General features: G+C 40.3%; 1 protein-coding gene across 7 annotated transcripts in view; it reads left to right on the forward strand.

Moving 5' to 3' along the window:
* Positions 1-12964, forward strand: part of LOC147030395 (zinc finger E-box-binding homeobox 2-like) — a 276269-nt gene that overhangs the window by 214369 nt on the left and 48936 nt on the right. The window contains exon 1 of one of the 7 annotated variants that reach the window (XM_085874392.1): positions 5633-5786. The exons of the other annotated variants lie outside the window; for them this stretch is intronic. Coding sequence (XP_085730518.1) covers positions 5741-5786 — 46 coding nt within the window. The 5' untranslated portion in view covers positions 5633-5740. Of the gene's footprint in view, positions 1-5632; positions 5787-12964 lie in introns of those variants that run through there. 7 annotated transcript variants of the gene reach the window in all.

Below are 12964 nucleotides of genomic sequence, written 5' to 3' on the forward strand. Positions count from 1 at the left end.
ACACACACACACACACACACACACACACACACACACACACACACACACACACACCACATATGTAAATAAATAAATTCGGTATCAAAACAAGGGAACTCGTCACTGTCTACAAATGTTAGTGGAGGTCTGATGGAGCTCAATCAAGTGCACAGAATGACAACTGTTGGATTGGCTGAGCAGGTTAAAACTTTGACAGACTACAGAATCCAATTTGTACGCAACCACAAAGACAGCAAGTCAGAAAAGGTATCCCTAACCCACCGAGCAAATAAATTCCAAAGACAAGTGCGAATACAAGATTTTACACATGAAAAAGAAACAGCAATGAATACAGCCACAATGACAGCAAAAATGACAAAATAAAAAATTTTAACGAAATATCAACAGATGTACACTGCCAAGTGGGAAAATGACAAAAGAGCAAGGAGATATAACAGAGAGTTTGGTCGGACTAAGCATAGACAAAGAAGGCTCTTTAGAATGGCTAAGAAGAGGACAGCTCAACTGGGATGGAGAACGAATCATAATAGATGCCCACGACCAAGGACACTGCACCAATGGCTTTAAGAAAATGGTGGAACCGAGTCAGTCAGATAGGTGTAAGTTTCACAGGGTAGAAACAGAAAGTATGAGTCACCTCCTATTGGGATGTAAAAAAAATCATGTCAGAACAACTGGACACATAAAGGCACAACAGAGTGTGTAGAGTAATCCACTGGCACATCTGCAAAAACTTCAATATCCCAGTTTCAGAAAACTCATGGAAACACGAACCGAAAGCGATAATTGAAAACAAGGATGTAACGCTCACGTATGGCCTGATGATCCCATCGAGCGTTAACATGGAAAACAAAGCATTATGACCAGACATAGGAATTAGGTACATAAAAGAAAAGATGGCATTGCGAATCGAGGTGTCGGTACCCAGTGATTTTTGGTGATTTTGGCTTAAACAATGCAGAAATCAAGAAAATGACCAAGTACCAAGAACTCAAAAATGAAGTAAAAAGATCTTGGAAGCTGTAGAAAGCCGAAATTGTACCAGTGATAATTGAAGCAATGGGAATGATGAAGGAGAACCTCGTGGAGATCTTAAAATTCATCCCTGGGAATATTACGACAAACGAACTACAATTGGAGGCTGTCCAAGGCTCATTGACAATCCTGAAGAGAGCCATCTGAACAAAACTTTGAGAACAAGAAAATGTCGCAGCTTAGTCCATTAATCATGATCCCTTATCAAAAGGGAGGTGGAAACTTTGAACTCTGGGAGGACTCCATTCCACCTTCTGAAACCCACCATTGGAGATAACAGCCAACAACACACACACATGGTCTTTGTTGTTATTGTTGTTGTTTTTAGCAGTGCATATTGGACTGGGTTTTCAATTCCGATTTCAACCCCATGGGTTGCATCATTACCGAGGTGTGGCTGGCCACTGACGCAGTGCCCCTTGCGCATTTGGGTTGAAATTTGTGACTACTTCAGGGTGCTGGCAATAACTCACCTACTCTTCACAAAATACCTTTAACATCCACCAACGACCACTGCTGAAGACACATCCTCCAGCTTAACGTCCCTCTGAGATAAACGGCAAACACACATTGATACATTGTCCTGCAAGCAAAATACCAAGGTGAGAATTTATAGCTGGGTCAAAATTCAAACCAGGACCTGGACAAGGTCAGAGGCAAGCATGCATACCTCTCAGCCATCCTGCCAGCTCTGCAATGTAAGTTTTCATAATCAGATATTCTTTTTGCCAAACTCGTGAAACGATACAATAAAAGGAGTCATGAGTGGCACCGGTTTGTGGTCAAAATTATAGTGTGCCATAATCAGAAAGTTGGCTCAGGAGGAGGCCATTCAGCCCATCATGCCTGCGCTACAGCAACACTAGATTAAATAAATCTGTCAAGCTAACGACTTCACTCTATTGGGGGGAGCAGTGGGAATGACAAAAGTGCGGCAGACTCAGGGATATCACGAATAAATATGTTTTTATTTATTTTTTAATATAAAATAAATTGAGTGATTTATTTTTTGGTGGGGGCAAAAACATCACACTGAACACACAATCACCCATCCATACTGCATATGATGCACTGACATCCTGAACTATTTAGTAACTCTGACGATGAATGGAAATTAAAGTATTGAGGCTTCAACAGGATAAGAAATATTGCAAATGAGTCAATCGAACAGTCTTCTTGGAGTCGGGTTATTTTCATTGTTACTTGATCAATACGTCTGCCTTGACATGACCACCATTCGTGATTTTATTTTTTAATTAACGCATTATTGACCCTAAAGGAGAGCTTGCGATGGCAGTGCAGGTGTGATAAGTTAGTAAAATTAAAAATAAAAGTAGGCAGTTTTCTACTCCTTGGCATGAAACTATTGAAGTATCTATCGTATTAGATGTAGTTTTTTTTTTGTTATATTTTAAAGATACTATATGCATATGAGGCTACATATAGTTTTTTTTGCTGCAAGATTCCCAAAAATCATGCACAATCAATTGGGGCTGAACAAATCAAATTTTGGGAGGGAGTAAAAATTTTTTACCTGCACCACCGAAGGTGAAGGAGGTTATGTTTTTAGCCCGTTCTGTCTGTGTGCACGATATCTCAATAAGTTGTGGACGGATTCGGACGAACGATTCGGACGAAAAACGAAAACAGGAAAAACAAAGGGTACATTGGCCCCTAATAATCTTCAACACTGAATAGTGTGACCTGTTTGCTCAAATCAAAATCACCAAGGATCAATTCATTAAATGGTTATTTGTGAATAACCGGCTCTGTGATATACATATGAACTGCATCTAATTTGCTTTTTCACTTAGGAATGACTGCGACGTGTCAGGACTGACGTTAGAGCTGTGTTTTTGGAATTTTGTGAACATCAATCAATCAAAAGTCAATCAATGTATTATAAAGTGCTTTTCATTTGAAAACCAAATCTCAAATTGCTTTATAAGGAAGGAAGAGGCAAGAAAAGTTCTGGTTTAGAAAAAGAAACTGCAAAAAGATGGGATCGTAGGAGTGATTTATTAACTGAAATTGATGAGAATTTCACAGTTGAGGACGTTTACCTGAAGAATGCTCGATTGCCAAAAGTCTTCATCCCAGCACAATGAATTACTCTTCTTCTTCTTCTTCTTCTTCTTCTTCTTCTTCTTCTTCTTCTTCTTCTTCTTCTTCTTATTCTTAGTCCGCATCCATATGCAGCACTTGGCTGCGGATAGCACCATTTGCTGGGGGTGCATTGGATATTCCTGTTATTAGACTGTAGATTTCTTGCAGAGCTGCAAGGTGTGATCAAGTTAAATATAAGCAAGAACCGATTCATGGTTTAGCTGTAAATGTTATCAGCAATATTTCAAAGTCAATTAATTGATGGAATCAAGCCATGCAAATGAAGTGTTTGAAGAATCAGTGTATGGTGTTCAAATTGAAGAGCCCGCACTATGAGCCTGGCTGCCATTTTCTGAATAAGTTGCAGGGTCTTGAGAGAGGAGAAGGGTGCACCTGCTAATAGTGAGTTGTCGGAATGAAAGCGTGACGTTGTGAGAGTAGAAAGCAGAGTTTCTGTAGTCCTCCCATTTAAGCATGAATGATGTGAAGGAAGATGCATCATTAACCATGCTTTGCATTCTTAACTATGCTTTGCCATTTTCATACTTGATCAATCTAAAATATATATATATATTTTTGGATCCATCCTGCATCCTTCTTTCTCTGGCTAATTGTCAGCGTAAGCTCTTAATTGCTAAATAATTTCACAAAATATATTACTTTTGTCAGTTCAGGAATGTTTCTTCGCATCACAAGTAATTAAGTTAGCAAGTTCAAGAAAATTAAAATGGAGCATTTCTTATGTTATAAGCATTTACAGTACTAATTTCTCATTTGAAGCATAGGAACCTCAAAAAGTAATCTTCGTATCCAGAAACTAGGACGGTTGAACATCTCCTCCAAACGATGCCATTTAATCTTTAAAATGAATGCACATGTCGTTGTTGGTTGTGGCAAGTGAGAATGACAAGATTTTGACGTCATGAACTGAATGCCCCTGTCCTCACTGGTTGTCCATGACTCCACTACTGTGCATGTTGGATTTGATTTCTCCTCGTACCGTAAGAGGTAGATGGAGAAATGTGCAATTTCACGGCATTTTGAATTGAATAACGATATAATATGTGCATTAAAATGTGTAAGTTAAAATATGAATCCCAAAGCTGACATTTAAAATCTTACAATGCGATTGTGTGATTTTAAATCTACGATTGTGTGATCACTCTTGCTCAAGGTACTGTAGGTTAAGGCAGCAAGTGTTCATGGTCCCTACATGGTATGGCCTATTGGTGCAAAAGACACGGCGGGATCTTTAACATCACCCAGCCAATGTTAGCAGATGGGACATCCAATTTATCTTCCCTCTGAAGGACAGCATTCTCATTGATGTGAGACTTTACCTGCTATGCACCAGGGTGACAGTTTAAAATGGGGCCAGGAATCAAACCGATCCAGCGGCCGATCCAGTGTTTTCTTAAGGAGCGGTTGCTGAATCCCATAGAAGGGCACTCTAACCAAGAGATCTTTGCAGTTGCCAAATATACGCTATCACTTTAAAACAAAAGGGGAAACTTTTTTAAATTTCTATGTGATTCTTCACCATTGAGAAATGGGGCCAAAAACGATATATAGCACGAAATATCAAAAAGTTGTCGATGGATTGTGACAAAACTTGGTGGATGAGTTGGGTCGGTGACAAGAACAAGGCGATTTGATTTGGGTTTAGCTCCAGGTCCCGATCCGGCCCATCACTGGGATACAAAATGTACACTGTTCAGCCCGGCCGAGGTATGCGCTCCACCGAGTGCCGTTCAAATTACTCCTGCTATCACTTGATCACTTTCACACAAATCTGAATCTGCTGCGGAAAGGCACTTTTTCACTTCGGAATGACCAAGGTTTAGACTTGAGAAATTCAGAAAAAAAAATCTCTAACGGAGAAAGTTTCATTTGAACAAAATGAAATCATTTCATATTCCTTGGAGTTGATCAAATATTATATGTTCCAACCGGTGTACTTTCTTTTAACAGGAGGCTGATCAAAAAATAAAACACTTCCATACTGTTTTCATGCTCCGCATTGAAGAGCTGACAGACAGGGCAAGCCAAATATGGACAAATAACTTGAAGAAGACAACAGGAGGAGAAATATCCAATCACCCAGTCGATGAGCACACTGATCCTTCTCAATACCAACGACACCCATAGCACAACCCCAATCCAACCCAGCATCCACTCGATCCAAAGAGGGGAAGGAGATATGTGGGTGCAGAGCAGGGCGAGCAATTTACGTACAGGACATCAACAATCACGCCATATGGGGATTTTGGAACCTTTCTTTCGGGGAGGAGTGTAAATAGGTAAAGGTTACATAAACACAGATGACATGTTAATGTTTCGCAACACCCACAAATCAGAGAATCAATATCTCAAGTTAGCCAGATAGTACAAGTCCAAAACACCCACGATCACCCAATTACATTCCACTCTACCTTTCATTTCTGTCTTTGTCCCGATACCCCTCCAACCCCATCGCTCAATCCAACCTGAAGAAATCGTTCAAATGATGGCATTCTCAGCAGCTTGAGTTGAAAGGCCCCTGTTTCTGTATCTTATCCTGATTGATCAGAGAGAGTCACGTAAGCTACTACTAATCGCGATGCTGCAACGACCCATCCGAATGTGCATCTGGTGTTTCGGCCGAGGTGAGCATTTATTGGTTGGGTGAGAAAACCTTCTCTTCTCTCCATCTGCAACTCCATTTACTCTCTGCTCAACCATCCCTGTCTCTCTTTCTCTCTGTCTCTGTCTCTGTCTCTCTCTCTCTCAACAAAAATATTATTATATTTATACGAAAAAGCCTTTCCTTCTATATATTTATACTAAATACTAAAAACGAAATACTTATATTTATACTAAAAAGCCCTCGCCTTTCCTTCTATCAGTTTTTCACGTAACTTTCATCAGAGTGGTTATTTCTGGTTACGGGTTAATTTAAAATGATTAACTGCCCCCGCCTCCCCCCCCCCACCCTCTGAACCCATCTTTTATCATCCAATTCTTCATGTACTTCCCCTCTTGTATATCCTTCACCTCGTCCTTAATAGTTAGCTCGCAAAAATAAAAATAAAACTCCTGTCTAAGCATCCTGATCATAGACAGTTTAAAGGCGAGCACCCACGCTACCTCCGAGCTATCCTGCCAGCCCTATTTTATTGGTGTACACTCACCTAAAATTAATTTCAAGACATCAAGTGCAGTAAAAATGCTGTAACTGATGGCTGGACCAAAGGATGCGTGTGTGAAATCAGTCATTTCGTTATCAAGCATGTGAAAGCAGGCTGGGTGAATTTTAATCATCTTTGCTATTAACTATAGGAGATCATGCGTACAAGTGCATAATTCATTTTAGAAAATAATCTTGAGGTAAAGCAAAGAGGTGCAGATTGGTTGTCTCATTTGGCCTCCTTTGAGTTTTCCCAATGCAATTCTGGTCCACTGCAGAGCGAAGATATCTCTCGACTCATGTTGTGGAGTGTTTAAGCACAGCCTTGCCGAATCCGGATTGGCGAGAGTGAGCAGCCGTGGGAATCGAAACCACACCAGTCAGTTGAGAAATAAACAAGTCTTTAATAACTTGACCAAATATGACCCAGATCCTTCCCAATATAAAGTAGATTAATGTGTTGTGGTGTTTGCTTTGTCAATTTCCTGATAATACTTTATTATAAGATATATATCTCAGAGTATGTTGTTGTCGGAATTGGCCCAGAAAGAGGATTCTATACAATTCTTATTCATGTCGCCTACCAATATCAGTCCAGTTCTGAGTATTTTTTTTTTTTTGGTGTACAAAATCCTGGCTCATGGAGGAGCAAAATGACAATAAGGAAGTGGGCCAAAGTTGGATGCAACAAGAAAGGAATGAATTAACAACAAAAGAGAAGAGAGGAGACGGTAACCTGCAAGTCGGAGAGATGAGTTATCTATGGTCAATGGAGGTATAAAATATTGTGGATAGGGATGGGGGATGACATAAGTTGGTATTTCACGAGCTGCTTCAAAAGCCTGCACAAAAAGAGTGGGACAAGCCAGTAGGCGACATGGGTGGTCGCTACAATAAGTGCATACTAGTCATACAGTTTTTGACGGATCGGGCTGAAAATTTTTGACAAAGAGGTTGATTATAGTGCGCATAAAAGCCTGGAAGCCGATTTTAGATTTTCGAAAAAATAATTTTTTTAGGATTTTTCAAAAATTTCGAAGTCCCGTTGCTAGACAACGGTGGTGTCCATAGCAACGGTGCTCAAAAGCATAGAACTAGATCCTGGTATGAACCTACCTGTCAAGTTTCATCAAAATCGGTTGAATCCTCTGGCCTCCAGAGCTGTCCATTACAAACAAACATACATACATACAGACAGACGGAAAAAGTGAAAATAAGGGTACTCTAGCGACCACCCAATAAGGGTACTCGAGCGACCACCCAATTGAATGGCCTCAGGAAGGCTGTTCCACAAACTTATGAGAGAACAGGTTGTGGGCAGTCACCATAAGCAAATGCATGTTAGACCAGGATGAAGTTATAGACTTGAATCGCTAGTTGTATCATTACTGAGACACAGCTGTATTGCTGATGCAGTGCTGCTTACACGTGATACCCTGCTCTTTTCAAAAGTTACCGTGGTATCCACCACCCGATGGATACCACAGTATCTTGTGACGGATCCTCAACTTAGCATCTATCCTCAGGACGGCACACTTTATGGTGCAACATTCTGCCTGAAAAAGGCAGGGAATCAAACCCAGAATAGACATCTCCAAGATAATTGCACTGCCTCTATGCCATACTATCATATACTATAGACCGCAATGAGGTTGCAAGAAAGATGTTGGTCCACAGAATGGTTGAGGCTTTGAATAGTTTACAGCTATGCATAATTTCAGCCATACATGACTCATGACGTTTATCTAATATAATTTATTCCATTGGAGGTCCACAAGGGGACCTCATGGATCTATTGCATGCAATCTCTTCTCAAATTGAAGATTTCCAGGACTGGAGTGGTCAACAAGGTGTTCGATTTTAAAAAGAATGGCCCAGCAAAAACAGCAACCAACCTTCTGTAAGTAAAAACAAAAGATGTTTTAGTCTTTTAAAATGTGATTAGAAAGATGTAGGTAATGCTCTCATTTCCATAAGAGGCATCAGGATGCAAAGTTGCCCTGAGGTGCAAAGTCGATCAACAAGTGTGCACTTCCACCACAAGTAGATCACTCAGGGTTGGGCAGGTAGACTCCTCTCCTCCCTGAAGGCTTTCGTTGAGCCAGCTGAGATTTTATCGACAATTGAACAAAACATAATTATTCCGAGGCGACTTCAGAACCTTCATGGCAAAATCCTCAAAACTTTTTCTTTCAACTGGATTTGAATCCACACATTCTGGACATCTTCAAAAACAAAAATATACCTGACACACTGATTAATACATGGGCGTCGAGGCAAACCAAGGACCAGATTTTAAACCATTGGACTGCATGCCAGATGACCTCTTGTTGGGCTCTCTATAAACATGAGGCATCACCTTAAAAAGGTATGTTCCAGTAAAGACATTTAGTGGTGCAGAATAAATGTGGTGGTTCTCTACCTATGTGTGTTTCTATACATCATTCGTGTTAATAACGAGTATGGTGTGTGTTGAAAGAGGATTGAGCGTTATGTCCAGGACAAAAATGTGCAACATGAATTACTGTGACGAGCAGAGTACCCGCCCGGCGGATGATCTTGTTCCAAGCATGCCACACGTTCTTCGAGCACACACATTTATTTGGGCGGTGTTTGGGCAACTGACAGCTGCCTCAATCGCTCCCGAAAATAAAATAAAATAACCCAGGTTACGTGCATGAAGCAAAAACATACCTACTGCTTATAATTCAAAACACCTCACTGTACTGAAAACCGTGGGGACAGGAATACTGAACTGTAAATGGTGAAGACTTGTAATACCATTTCAGACCTGGAGTGGCGCTACACGATACACATTTCCATATAGAATATGTGGCTCCCGCCATCTCCCCTAAGACCACTGGTAAGGTTAAAACACCCCTATGCACTAATTGGGGTCATGCTGATCCTATTTAACAAGTCTGGATGTAATCGGGCCAGAACTGTAAGAGGAGTCGCGTGACAAACAAACACCGGTCTGTGAATCATAGTAAGGATGTAACGCACCATGATGGCAACGTGAACAACTCGAGCAACACTGGGTAGAGTGCATGCCTCTGCCGGGCTGAACAGTTTGTTTTGTATCTCACTGATACAAACTGGATTGTTCCGGGCCAGAGCCAAAATCGAATTGGCTTGTTGTTATCACCGACCCAACTCATCTCCCAAGCTTTGTCATAACTCTTCCACAACTTTTTGGAATATCATGCTATATATCGTTTATGGCCCCATCTCTCAACGGTGAAGAATGACTTAAGAAATTAAAAAAAATTCTCGTATCTGGATTCCGATGTTGGCCAAAATCGAATCAATTCGTCCTTGTCACACACCCAACCTGTCCACCAAGTTTCGTCTGAATCCATCTATAACTTTTGGAGATATCCTGTCTACTTACAGTCAGACAAACAGACATTCGGTGAAAACATGACCTCCATCCACCTTAGGTGGCGGAGGTAATCATCGGAGTCAGAAACTTGTGCCACTATGGACAAAGGTTACAGGCCAGTGTGATAGCCAACGGATCGCTCAGGACAGGCATGAGGACTACGCAACACAACCATGCAGCCACTGTTCCTATCATTCCCAGACATCTATCCCCCCCATGGCAAAACCGATAAACCTAGTTTTCACCACACACACTCTTGGAAGTAGAACCGCTACCAGCCTGAAACGTGCCTTTTATAGATCTCTGGTATGTCTGGCAAATGTTTTTTTTTTGTTTGTTTTTATAAAATAGTGTACTGTTATTTATTTAATTTTTTCTTGTTGTTTTCAAGTAATGAATCTTGGTGTGTTGAAACGACATTTACTTGGAAACGAAACTTCTTGTGTTTGTGAAAGCGATGAAAATGCTTCTTTGTGATTGCATGAAACACGTGTAAAAGTGGGAGATGATATGTTTGTTGAACAGGCCTATTGCGCAATGAGAATGACTGCGTTACACGTTTTATGTGGTTCCACTCAATACCTGCAAACTGTCATGCAGTTTAAATCAGACAGCTTTCGATAAACAGTGGCAGAATGTACAGACACTGATTATCTGCAGCCTGAGTTATCACTGGTATATACGGATAAGATATACACATACAAGTTTGGTCACCCGATCAAGATCGGTTTATTTAGACTTTAGTAAAACAGCACAAAGATTGATGTTTAAAGCCAGAGCAAAAAAATTAAACAGGGGGTGCACCACAGTAATGATGGGCCAAATGGCCTCATTTCCTTCTTTGGGGTCAGTTTCTACTCAGTCTCGTTGTCGGGCAGTCTCATGTCGCTTTTTTGTATGATTTTCAGGGGTAGACACATACATACAGAGAATTTCCTTGCCGGTAGGGGGGAGTTGATGCTCATGATTTGACCATGGCTACCCCCAGCACTTATGCAAAATTTGGTGTAGATTTGCTCAGCGTTGTGGAATTGTATGGAAATCAAAGAAAAGGCTTCATACTGACACTGACACACACACTGACACACACACTGACACACACACACCAACACACACACACACACACACACACACACACACACACACACACACACACACACACACACACACACACACACACACACACACACACACACACACACACACACACACACACACTGTATATGTCATACTAGTTAATTATACACCTCTAATTGTGATTGGTGAGGATTCCCGAGCATGTAAGGAACCAAAAAGTGCCATCTGCCACCTGGACACATTGTCTTTCGACACACCAATCACAACCAGGAGGCATAACCATTGATTTTAAGCCTTTTGGAGTTATACGAGTATGATTATTGAAGTTCTCCGACCTGGACCAATGCCGTGATTTTCCTGTTACAATGATGTCATGACTGCAAACCCAGAAGGACCGCAATCAGTGAAAACATGTCAAGGTCAAATGCTGTCATCAAGCAGATGAAAAGTGAAATGAGCAACTAGTTTCACACTTATTGCACCTCATCAGGGCAACATATCTCTGTTGCATACACTTAGTGACTGATGCGTTTTGGGTAATATACTGGCTTATGATATACCTCTAAATGTGATTGGTGAGGTCGCCAGCTCGTATCTGAAACCAACAAGTGCCATCAATGGAGGATTGGCCTGATGAAGCCTGCTGTGAAGTGGGTGAAACATTGCCTGAGACTTGGTCTGCTCTTGGTTCTTGTTCAAATTAGTGGAGTGGATCAAGTTTGCTTTTGGTTGGAAGTGCCTTTTTTCTTAAAAAGAAAATATAAATACAGTACATATATGTATGTATGTGTGTATATATAAATATATATATATATATATATATATATATATATATATACATATATATATATATAGATATATATATGAATTGAAACATGTGGAGTGTGATGAGCACTCCCCCCATCCCGATTGGACATTGTCCTACACCATAGTGTCACCTCCTTTGAGGTCCTAGTATTTGGTCATTTTCTTAATTTATGCATTATTTAAGCCAAAATCGCTGTGTACTGACATATATATATATATATATATATATATATATATATATATATATATATATATATATATATATATATATATATATATGTATACAGTTTTTACATAGCGTTATTACCTCCGCCAGCAAAGGTGAAGGAGGTTATGTTTTCACCCATCTCTGTTTGTTAGTTACTTGGTGAAAAAAAAATTTTGGGGCGAAAATTCTTTTTTTTCCAAGTATGTTGGTCTATAGCGTTTGTCTGTCTGGTTGTTTGTCTGTTTGTCACACGATCTTTGGCCACAGTTTTCAAGCAACCGTTTTGAATATTTTTTTGTGTGTTTGTGTTAGTGACCGGCCAAGGATGGCAACGCTAAATTTTGGTGAAGATCTGAATACAGATCCGGATATGATAATTTTTTAAGTGATTCTTCACCATTCAGAGATAGGGCCAACAATGATATATAGCACAATATCTCAAAAAGTTGTGGACAGGTTGGGTGTGTGACAAGGCCAAATTGATTCGATTTTGGTGAAGATCCAAATTCGGATCTGGAAACGATAATGATCTATTTTTTAAGTGACTCTTCTCCATTGAGAGATAGGGCGAGGACTCAAAGTATCCGCCTTCACTTCAGTAAGGGATCATAATTCATGGACCAAGCTGTCCAACTTTGTTGTTCTCAGAGTTTTGTTCTGAGGGTTCTTTTCAGGATCCTCACTGAACCCCAGACTGCCTCCAATTGCACTTCATTTGTCGTAATATTCCTGGGGATGGTTTTTAAAATCTCAATGAGGTTCTTCTTTATCATTACTGTTGCTCCAATTATTACTGGAACAATTTTGATGCTCTTCAGCTCCCAAGACCTCTTGATCTCATTTTGAGGTCCTGGTATTTGGTCATTTTCTTGATTTTTGCATTATTTACGCCAAAATCGCTTGGTACTGATATCTCAGTCAGCAATGCTGTCTTTTTCTTTTTGTTCCTGAGAACGATGTCTGGTCACAAGGCTTTGTTTTCTGTGTTCACGCTCAATGGGATCATCAGGTAGTACCTGAGCACGATGTCCTTATTTTCAATGATTTCCCTTGGTTTGTGTTTCCATGAGTTTTCTGAAACTGGGATGTCGAATTTTCTGCAGATATGCCAATGCATCACTTTGCATACTTTGTTGTGCCATTGTGTGTAAAGTTGTTCTGATGAGAGGTTTTTGCATCC

The sequence above is a fragment of the Eptatretus burgeri genome, chromosome 3, assembly GCF_056783735.1.
Source record: "Eptatretus burgeri isolate ZD-2024b chromosome 3, Ebu_testis_v1, whole genome shotgun sequence".
Taxonomy (NCBI): Eukaryota; Metazoa; Chordata; class Myxini; order Myxiniformes; family Myxinidae; genus Eptatretus; species Eptatretus burgeri.